The 11,828-nt window shown below is 27.9% G+C and overlaps 1 protein-coding gene across 1 annotated transcript; it reads right to left on the reverse strand.

Moving 5' to 3' along the window:
• Window positions 1-276: 276 nt before the first annotated feature.
• Window positions 277-3,275, reverse strand: LOC109792243 (deSI-like protein At4g17486). Its single transcript, XM_020351637.3, has 4 exons — window positions 2,955-3,275; window positions 1,886-2,173; window positions 1,078-1,158; window positions 277-716 (listed from the first exon to the last, which is right to left on the reverse strand). The coding sequence occupies exons 1-4, from the start codon at window positions 3,112-3,114 to the stop codon at window positions 538-540; spliced, it is 708 nt and encodes a 235-aa protein (XP_020207226.1). The 5' UTR covers window positions 3,115-3,275; the 3' UTR covers window positions 277-537.
• Window positions 3,276-11,828: the final 8,553 nt, after the last annotated feature.

The raw sequence follows: 11,828 nt of genomic DNA on the forward strand, positions 1-11,828 counted from the left end.
AACGAGTTTCTTAAATTTAATCCATCAATTTATATTATTTTGTTTAATTAATTACATGATTGAGTATTATTTCTTATATTATTTTTAATGTAAAGCTCACTAATGGTGATCTAATGGTAGAAATTTGCGTAATGTTTCCAAAGTTTTAACTTCAAACTCCGTTCTACTTGGGATTAAAGAGAGGAGTCTTCCAACAAGGACAACACATATTCACCATTAGTTACCTGACTTAATTTCACAAATGGCTTTTAGCTTGAATCCCCCCAAAAGATCAGGTTTATACACTCTTAAAGTATCTTTCATTACTCAAAAAAGTTTCCAAATGTGGAAGTAATTTACATGGTTAAGAGCCCCAACAATCCCTCCAGAAATAAAAACCCTGACACGTGAAAAACTAATCCCCCATACACAACCATTGATACTTATATCTAGGATGAACCTGACACAAACCTTAAGGCACTAAATGAACCAATGAATGCAGAAAGCCATTGAAAAATGAGAAATTTTGAGCATCAAGGAGCCTGCAAAATAGATGAACTATCCAAGTGTTTTCTCCCCTCCAACACATTCATGTTTTGGGGCCTCTTTAACAAAAGAGAAGTTATCTGTTCTACCAGCCATAGGTGACAGAAGGCGTTTTTCTTGCTCATCATGATCTAGTCCTGATGCTGATCCACTAGGAGAGGCAGTTGAAAGAGACTCAGTAATTTCATCTTCTGCAAACAGTAACCATGATAAGCAGTGCAAAGTTTACATGTTTTAGAATTTATTTGCATAAACTTCTCCGAAAACATTTATAAGAAAGAAAATATGAAATAAATTTTCATATGAATTAAAAGTAGTTTATACATAAACTAGTTTATAGAAGTTTTCACTTATTACTTTCTATAAAAACTTATTTTTAATTTATGAATAAGTTAGTTTTAATTAATAAAAAAATTATTTCATTTTTTTTTCATATTTTTTTCTTATAAATGTTTTTGCATAAGGTAAACAGACCATTGTGATAAAAAAAAAACAAAAAAAACTAGCATGCATTGGGATAAACATTTTGGTGGAAAAAGTAAATATACGCACCTGAACAATCATGGTATTCAGGTAGCTGTTTAACGGTAGTTACTTGAACACATTCAGGAAGTAGACAGCTGCACAGTGAACCTAAAATTTCCCAAAAAAACTGCACTAAGGATCTCATTGTGTTTCTATAACAATATTCCCGAAAAGTGAGCTACGCACGTTTCTATTCGACTCGGTCAAGAATATTTTCTCAGGTTTAAATCCATTTTTAGTTCCAAAAGTTGGTTGAATGTGTATTTTTAGTCTCTCAAAATTTGTTATTATAAATTTGATTTTCATGGTTTTTAAAATTATGTAATGTTAGTTCATCTATTAACATGTCACTCAAAATTTAAAAGAAAATATTGACATATTTGTAAATGATATTACTTGATAGTGAGTTAGGATCACATAAGAAAATAAAAATATTAAAAATTTAAAAAATATTTTAGCAATTGAAATAAAAAAGAAACAAAATATATATGTCAACATTTTAATTTTTTTTAGTAGTAGTCAACATGATTAAATAATAGCTAAGTTTTTATTTATTATTTTTTTTTATAAATGTTTAGTAATAGTCAAGTGAGTGTCAATCACATGTTCATCAACATTTTTTTACCTAGTTTTTAAGATACCCTTTTACACCATTTTTAATATGTTAGTAAGTATACAAACATTACTTAATTTTGAAAATTAGAGAGGATAAATTTACAATAAATTGTTTCTTAGGCATTTATGCCAAATCATAAGATCCCTTTTAACAAAACAGGACATGTATATAAAGGTGGAGAAAATAAATGTATTAAAAAAAATCTTTTTATGGTCTTACCTAGCCTGGCAAGGCGATTCACCCAACCTGGGATCCGTTTTCCACTCAATCTATGCGAAATATCATCCGTAAAATGATTGCAGTTCTTAGATATAAGGTGATAGGTGTCTCCATGATACTCATTAGCCATGTTCTCAATCAAGGTCCGAAACTCTGAAGGATTCATATTTATTTTTCCCAAAGTAACAGAACATCTGTATACAAATCCAGGGCACTTCCTTGGCTCCACTTCAAACACTCCACTTGCTGGGAAGTCATGGGCACCAAATCCATACTCCTTTCCATGTACTATTCAAGGAGAGACAAGTTTCAAGACACAGAAATGTAGCAACATAAAACATTGTACAACATAAGTAATTGGAAAAACCTTTCTGCAGTTATGAAATTTGCAGAATGATTTTGACAAAATAAAAATAAAAAATCAGTCTTTCCAAACTAGGATACAAAACTATGGAATGCTATAAAAACAAATTCTAAATCCCACTAGATGGTTTGAACATTATATTTTTAAAGAATTTCCCTTTCCTATTTAAACATGGTTTCTCAATTCTAATTTAATAGAAATAGATATTAATTCTTAATTATTAATTTTGAAGGATCAAATATTTTTGAGTTGCCCATAATCTAAACAATCATTTTTGGAGTTTTATAAAAAAAAAATAGCAATCACTTATATATAACAAATCAAACATGTTAACATGCATTCTCATATTTTCCCTTCCCTCTATGGAGAAAATTTGCACTCACAACCAACCACAGGTTCTACATAAAAGATCAAAATGCAATAAGGCTATTCTATTCCTAAAGAAAATTTGTATGGGTACAAATCACATGTATCTTTCACGATAAGTAATTTCATACGACTCAAATAAGATGAATATAGACCATAAAACCCTTCTCCTGAATATGTAATCTTATTTTATATAACAACAAATTAAAAAAAAAAAAAAAAAAAACACCCCTTTCAGATCATTGAGGCAAATGAAAAAGAGAAACAATTAACGTTATGGAATGATGAATGGAGAAAAAGAATAAGAAAGGGTGGTGGTGGAAAGTGGAAAGAAATTACCTTCAATGCCAGAGTGAAAAATTCCAAATCCAAACCAATAAAGGTAATTGTTGAGAGGGGTGAGATCGTAGACATTTAACACCACACGTGTGGTGTTTTTGTTGTCATTGGCATTGTTATCAGATTTTGAGGTTGAATTGGAGTTGCTCTTCATCCCCATTTTTTCACAGAGATTGATGGATATGCCTTCCTCTCTATGAATTCCTGGGGAAACAACCTTGTGAATCCCAAAACACTAGGGATTAATTAAATTGATTGATTAATTATTTGTTATGAGATTCTCACCAATGAAATAACACATCACAATCTTAGACCAAAATCCGAGAAACCCGGATTTGGCTCTGTAATTCCTTCGTTATTTTTAAATTACAAAATTCAAAGTTAATGTTTGTTGTGCCAGGATGATCTGTCTTTCAGTTTTCACCTATGTAGATGCCACCTGATATTATCTGTCAAAATTTTACGGATTTTATTTTGTGAAAATATATTATCTTATTTAATTATAGTGATTAAAACATTTTTATTGACCGTTTATTCGATTTAAATTCATTGAATAAATTTTTAAATCATTAAATAGATTTGAACTTAATATAATACTAAGATATAAAAATATTTGTTACATATTTTAAAATTTTTAAAAATTTAAAGTATAATTAGTACTGTATTCACGTGCTTATTATCTATAATTATAATTATAATAACCTATATTATTAATAAATGCAATACATTTCTTTTTTCTGATGAACACGTTTTGTTGATATTTTGTCCTTGAGCGACCAAAACGCACTCTTCTCTCATGTTTTTTATTTAGATTTTTTTTCTACATCTTTGTAAATTTATTTTTCAAATATCTAACACCCTATAAAGAACTAGTCAAAATTGTTCAAAGATTCTAATTGTTAATTACTCGCACATATTTAATATTAATTATTATTATTATTATTAGAGGAGGCTTCAAACAACATTGATGTAACTTTTACTAAATATTACACTGCTTAATAACTTTATATTAAATTTGAATTTTGTAAATCCAACCATTGAATTATAACTTTATATCACTTTATATGTTTATATCAAATTTTGTTAAAATTGAACAACAACTTGAAGGTAATCAAAATATTCATATTTTATTATATTTTGAAATGTATATATTACGTCAATTTTGTTTTATAAGAATAAAGTATCAAATCATCTTGAACTAATATAAAATTTTGTATATATGATCTAAGAATAAAGAACTTTCAATTTAACAGTTAGATTTATAAAATTCACATTTAATATAAAGTTATTGAGTAGTGTAATACTTAGTAAAAGTTATACCAGTATCGTTTGAACCCTCCTATATATATATTATCAAGATTTAAATATATTTTTATTCTCTTAATTTTAAAATTGTTGTTTTTACATTCTGTAAATTTCAAAAATTTTGTTTTAGTCTCTCAAGTCAATTATATATATAAAAGTGACAAATTGAGATAATAATGTAATTTTAACTAGGTTTAATGTGATCTTTTTACTGATAAAGACACTAGTAGATAGATTTTAGGCGGCAATATTTGATAAATTCTCTAACAAAATTTGAGTATACAAATTGAAACAAGATTTTTTGAAATTACAAGATTAAAAAGACCAATTTTCAATTTGAGGGACTAAAAATAAATTTACCTTAAATTTGATATATTAAAAACATATTTAAGCCCATTATAAATTTATAATAATGTACTCATACTTGCCATGTTAAAAACTAAGTGTTCCCACTCTTTTCTATATTTTTATTTTGTTTAAAAAGTCAAAGTTAATATATTAAGTTTTTGAAGTATTTCTTCACAGTATATATAATACTCTATCTCGTAATAAGAGTCATGTTTGAAGAAAAAATAAATCTTAAAATAAGTGTCATGTTAACTTTTTAATATAATATTATTTTTTTATTTATACGCTTCATAATATTTTTTAGAAAGTGATCAATATTGTATTGTATTGTTTATAGTAAAGAAGATTGATCACAAAATTTCCTTTTCTAACCTATGTAAAACAACCTAAAACCATATTTATTATGAGATAATGAGAGTACTAACTATAGTTAAGTCAAGTTGGTAAAGGAATTAAGGAGTGATGATTGACCTAAATTCATATTATACTACTTTTAAAATGAAGAAAGTTCAAATTTTTTATATGAGATATAGAAAGATATTTTTGAAAGTGTTGAAAATGAGAAAATCATTCAATGTTTTTAAAATATGAAATCTAATAGAGAACAATTTGATATATATATATATATATATTTCAAAAAAAATGTAAAATTACACATTTAATACCACAAATTTATGTATAAATACTATCTCCACTCTTTAAATTTTTGGATCCGTCATTGCTCATCATATTGAATCCTTAATTTGTTGCTAAGAGGATGATCTAGTGGTTAAAGTTGGATTCTTAGTCTCATTATCGCATTAAATTACAAATATATTAACAAAATATGTTGAATTTAAATATATTTTTAATCTTTATAAATGTGGGTTTTAATTTTAGTTTCTACAACCTTTTTTCTTTATTTTTATCCTCTAAAACTTGAAACATCACAACAATGATGATAACAATTATAATAATAATATATTTTATACACAAGTAGCATAAAAGTATTTTTTCACTTTTAATTTCATATATGCTTTAATTTATTAATCTGATCAATATTTTTTTTAATATATTTTTAATCTCTCAAATTTAAGATAAATTTATTTTTAATTCTTAAAATTAAAAATTATAATTTTTAATTCATGTAATTTTTAAACATATTTACATTTTTTTTATAATGTCAAATAAATTAGACTTAATTGCTTTGGTACAACTCATTATTATTATTATTATCGGGTTTTATTTCATTTGGGTTTACATGCATAAACAAAAAACGATCTATCAAAAATTTTGGACAAGAGATAGACCAAACATAAACCATCTCAATCCAGCTTATATACACATAATTAAGTGTGGAAATTTTACAACGATTTCCTAAAGAGAGGTAGACTCTATATCTTAGATCCGACAGGCTTGTTAAACACGAGACTCTTATGGTAAGAATTTCATTCCTCACGCAATTCGAGACTACTTAAGGAGCTGAATAAAAGAATCCTAGGATAGAGTTGAAAGAGACCAAACTAGCAACATTTTCAGCTCAGAATTAGGTTTTGATACCCTGCTACCTTGGAGAAACCACGCACTAAAAAGAAAGACACTCGTGAATGCACTTTCATGGACATATTTATCCATAATATTAGAGTTTTTGCAGAAATTCTTAAGTGCAACAACACTCAGATTCACACATATATCTTTTTATAATAGTATGATATTCTTCATTTTGTATCTAAATTCTTAAGATTTTGCTTTTGTTTATTTTTTAAAAGGTTTCATATCAATAAAATTATATTTATTTTATAAATTTTTCTTTATCCTCATGATCCACTAATGTAGAATTTTGTTTGTAGTATAACTACATTTGTAATATCACTCCCATGTACTTAAGTCTAGAGGCAGAGATTGAGAAAAATTTTGAGGGGCCAAAATAAAAAAAAATATAAATAAAGTAAATATAATAATTTTAATAATATATTTTTACGGATAATTTTAAACACTTCATAATATTATTTAAATGTTCATTATTTTTAATTATGATATTGAAATACGTAGTTAACGGTCTTTCAATTTTAGTCCTATTAAATTGATATATATATATATATATATAGGGACGGATCCAGGATGTCCATAGTAGGGGTACTTGCCCCCACTTCCATTTGATACATGCATATTTTCTTTATTTTAAAAAAAATATATTTAAAAAATAAAAAATATATTTTAATAAAAGTAACATATATATTTAAATTATCATATGTATAAAATATAAATTTGGAGGAGATATTCATTTATTAGATATTTATCAAATTTTTGAAGGAAATTAATTCTCTTATATGATAAAGAATATTCTTTAATAACGAATCAATTTTTACAAAAAGTTTAATTATACTATATATATATATATATCTTAATACTCATATATATAATATAATATGTTAAAAAAATTAATTTTTGATAAAATAAAATTTGCAGCATATATGTTTACCTTTTATGTTTTCTATTTATTATATACGTTGATTAAAAAAAATCAAAATAAGAAAGATCAAAAGATTTATGTTGTATTTAGAATTTTTACTATAAAATATATTTTAAAATAAATTATCATCTAAAAATACATATTAGATATTAAAAACATGTTTATATCATAATTCATAAATAAATTAAACTTAATTTTTATAAAATTTAACATATTTATTTTTATATTTTTTTATTACTGTTAAATTATTAGAAATTAGGTTTTTAGGATTGTAGTTCTAATCAAATTTATGGCAGATAAATAAGTCATACTTAAGATATATATTTTTTTAAAAATTTATGTTCAAACTTATTAAATTATAATATAATCTAGTATGACCTAATTTATTTTTATCTTTAATTGTAATCGTAGATATAAAAACTTGTAAAAAATAATTATGATATATATTTATACTTTTAAAAGTTATATGTATAATTTTTAATACTACAAATATATTAATAAATATTGTCCCCACTATCTAAAGTTTCTGGATCCGTCACTATATATATATATATATTTGTTTATTGTATTTTTCTTTGACTTTCAAAACTCTCACTTTTAATTCCTTCATTCTATAAATACTCAAACTTTCATCACTAAAATGTTGATTTTCATCCCAAGAAAATTAAAAAGTTTAGTACAAAAAATTTCCATAAAACAGTCGTAAGAAAAATTCACAAGTTCAAGACATACTATGTAAGCTATTTTTTTTTTCTAGAATGAAGATATAAAAGTCATAAAAAAATTATGGTTTAAAAAATTTAAAACAAAAAATAGTTTTTTATATTACAAATAGGTAATTAATTAAAAAAATTAATTAATAACTAATATATAAATTAAATAGTGTTAATTATTAAATTAGTCATAAGGTGATGTTATAAAAAAGGTATAAAAAAATAGAAAGTTTAAATACAATAATAACGTAAAATTATCTATACAATAATAATAATAATAATAATAATAATAATAATAATAATAATAATAAATGACTAAAGATGACTTGTTTTGCGATTTTTTTAAAAATATTAAAATTCTACAAACTAAAATTCTCAATATTTTTGAAAGATTCAATTTTATTAGTAATTTAAAATAAATAACTTAAATAATATTTGAAAATATTATAAAACTCGTATTAATGTTACAAATATCATATATGTAATCATTTTGTAAAAATTTAAGTTATTACCATAATTTTGAAAATCAAATCAAACTGGTCGATTAAACTTTGATCGGAAATCAGACCTCAATTGATTTGATTAGTTTTCAAGACATTTTGACAATGAATTAGTCAAAAGTTGGTTAAAATTGGCAAAAAAAAAATCATTCGAATTAGTTTAATTAAAAAATAATTTTTTATTTTTAAAATTTAGGTTGAAATATTCTTAATAAAAATAAATTAAAAAATTATAAATTTGAATAACTTATTCTTAATACTTGTCTTATAAAAATAATTTAATCATTTATATTAATTTTAATTTTCAATATCTTTATTTTTATAATTTATATTATATTAATCTGATATCCTTTATTATAAATGTAAACTTGTCATTATTATTAATGAATATTGTTATATTTTATTAAAATTTAGACTTAAATATTATATTTTATTTAGAACTTAAATATTATATCACATTAAATGTTGAAAAATTATAAATAAAATTTTATTTTAATTTTTAGTGTTATAAAATAATGGTATTATATTTATTTAATATTTTTTTTATATTAATAATAATAATAATAATTATTATTATTATTATATTAATACCGATTTGATCACAGTTCAACCATAATTAAACCATTGAACCTTGAACTAATGTTTAAACTAGTTCAATGATTGATCCAATTTTGAAAATATTGGTTATTACACCAAATTAGCTTTTTGCGTCCATTATTTTATCTTTCATTGGCCATATAAATGACCATTAATTTTTCTTACCAGTAATTAAATAATTTCCAATGTATCTAGAACATGATAGTTAGTATTGCATATGAATCTCAATACAATTCACACAATCCAATTCACTACAGAGAAAAAATAATGTGAATCCTATCGTGTATTGTTTTTGTTCTCGAATAATGGCCGAGAGCCTTAGAGACCTATGATTAATTTGACAGAATACAAGAACGAGCTTACTCTTTCGGCATTCCTCGCCTACTCTTTTCAGCAATTGTCTTATATTAGCCAAATTAATCATAGGTCTCTAAGGCTCTCGACCATATTGGTATCAGAGCCTAACAATCTCATAAACTGAGGCCATAATACTATTTTAGAGGACAGAGTGAGTAGAAGAGAGACTTTACTACCATGGAAACTTCTACTTCAGACACTCAACCCGCCTTCCTAAACACCTCCTTATCTTTACCGAACCATGTCTCTAGAACCCTAGCACCAAAGATTGAAAACCTAGTTGAATTTTCATACGTCCCTGAAGATGCTCAGATCTCTGAGAGCACTGCCCCCCTTCTAAGTCCATATAATATATTCAAACGCCAAAGATTTACTCTTAGATCCATCAGGCAGTTGGTCAGAACCACCCGTCCACATGAAAAAGAATATGTTCAATCTTCCAAGATGGAACAGTGTTCTTTGATGGCCACTTCTGAAGAACAGTATGTTATTATTGAAATCCCAAAGGAACTCATCCGACACTGGAGAACCGATGGATACACCCATCTTCACTATGGGGCCATTAGGTTGATGCTCACACTCCATGGAAGACGAGGACTTCCTGTCTCCTCTAGGATCTCCCTGTTAGATACTAGCTATCTCCACTATGAAAATGCTGTGATTGGTACGGTCTTGACTACACTTCACGCCGGAAGTGCCGTCCTAACATTGTTTCCCAATTATAATGTTAGTTTAAGAGACCCCACTGTACCAGAGAGACTAAAGGTCCAAGTCCAGATAACCGGAGCTGCCTAGACCACTGATGTTGTTTGTGCTACTCTCCACTACCAAATCATATATAGGCTACAGACCCATGCGGTTAATTTGGCCTTACCCAGCAGTAATGATAGTGCCTTGTTTGTTCTTGCAAACCAGGCAGAAGAAAGTCCATCGATCGTCCAAGTTCCCAGGAATATTTCCAGGGAACAGCTGAAGGAGCTCATCCCATTACAATGGGTGACAAATTATGAGAATCTCCACAAGCATCATGGCAAACCAATCCAAACGGATCAAGCAACTTTCAGAAGATCCGTTGACGGAACGGTCAGAACAATCTTTCAACAACCGGAGACAGCCTCAGGTCCAAATTTTCAAACAATGATGTTAGAACCTTTCGTCAAAGAAAAAAGAATTCCTATCTTTGCAATACATGCAGATGGGAGAGAGATCTATACCGACAGGATCAATGGTCATTTCATCTGGGATGTTGCCCCAGAAATGTGCGATCCTGAGTGCGATTGCTGGATGCACTCAGGAGACACCAGTGAAGAAGAAGGTAGTGAATCAGACAGTGACTACAGTGACGATGAGGAGTGGAATACGCCTTGTAAACCACCACCTCGACCTAACAGGAGGCCAGATTCACAAAACAAGTCTTCCTTCAACAGATAACCCAACCAACGGAGCAAGTCTTCTTACAGCATGACCTCATCAAGATGTTCAGATGAGGTGAAAAGATTTTCTCCCCCTACACCTAAACCAGTACCATGCTTCATGTTTTCTGAAGCAAACAAAGATGTAGAATTTCCTCCTTTGGAAAGAAAAATAAATCCCAGTACGAGGTATTCTACCAAACCTACCATCATTCCTTCGAAGATTGGTACTGACGGAAAGCCAAAGGTGCTAAGTCAGGCAGAAGAAGTTCTTAATTGGCAAACAGAAAATGCTCAAGCACAGAACTCCCTGCTAAAGAAGATTGATGACAAGGTTACAAAAATGTCGAGTAGTATGCAAAAATCAGAAGATAAGCTAGATTATCTCTCCTCCAAGATGAAGTCATACTACCAAAAGTTAACTGCTGACATTTCCAGACTGGAGAATGAAATAAAGAATATTCCATTTGGTGCAGCACTAAACGAGAAGGATCGAGAAATCAGGAGTTTAAAAGCTCAACTCTTCTAATTGGAAGAACAAATAGAACAAAAGAAAAAGGCTTTACAGCCTCAGCCAGTTGCTGCAGATCCTTACGCATTTTTGCACCCCCCTACACCTGTGTCTCATTCTCTGTTCAAAACATCACCAGTCTCATGGTCTAAACCTGAAAGACCACATTACAACATTCCTACTGCCTCTGCAAATTGGCAATGGAGAAAGTCACAATCCAGTTCACAAAAAATCTCTAAATCAATAGAAGATGATTCCAAATCTTCTACCCCGGTTTCATCACCCAAAAGGCATGATACAGGAAAGGGTCATTACTTTCAAGACTCACAAGACCCTTACTCACAGATGATGATTAAAGAAAATGAACAACTTGCGACTCCAGAATCCTCTGTAAATACTGGATCAGAAGATGATCTTCTCACAAACTTATCTGACGAAGATTCCATTACTACAGCTTCCTCAAAAGCACAATTAGCAGATCTCTCTGTTCTGATGGTATCCACCGGACCAGATCCTATTTATGAATCCCCTGATGAGAGCCCAATACAAAGTCCTAGAAATAGGACCACTAAACCAACTAGGGGACCTTGGTTCACTCTTGATGATGTTGACCCAAGTCAATGGAGATCTCGGCTAATTGAATTTGGAGCCTGGCTAGACACTAGATTCATGAAAGGAG

Source organism: Cajanus cajan, chromosome 6, assembly GCF_000230855.2.
Source record: "Cajanus cajan strain Asha chromosome 6, NIPB_CcT2T_4, whole genome shotgun sequence".
Taxonomy (NCBI): domain Eukaryota; kingdom Viridiplantae; phylum Streptophyta; class Magnoliopsida; order Fabales; family Fabaceae; genus Cajanus; species Cajanus cajan.

Coding starts and splice junctions, on each gene's coding strand:
- LOC109792243 (XM_020351637.3), bottom strand. CDS start 3,114: ATGGGGATGAAGAGCAACTCCAATTCAACCTCAAAATCTGATAACAAT. Junction 1,159..1,885: donor GAATCGCCTTGCCAGGCTAG/GTAAGACCATAA, acceptor GGGAAATTTTAG/GTTCACTGTGCAGCTGTCTA. Junction 717..1,077: donor TGAATACCATGATTGTTCAG/GTGCGTATATTT, acceptor TACTGTTTGCAG/AAGATGAAATTACTGAGTCT.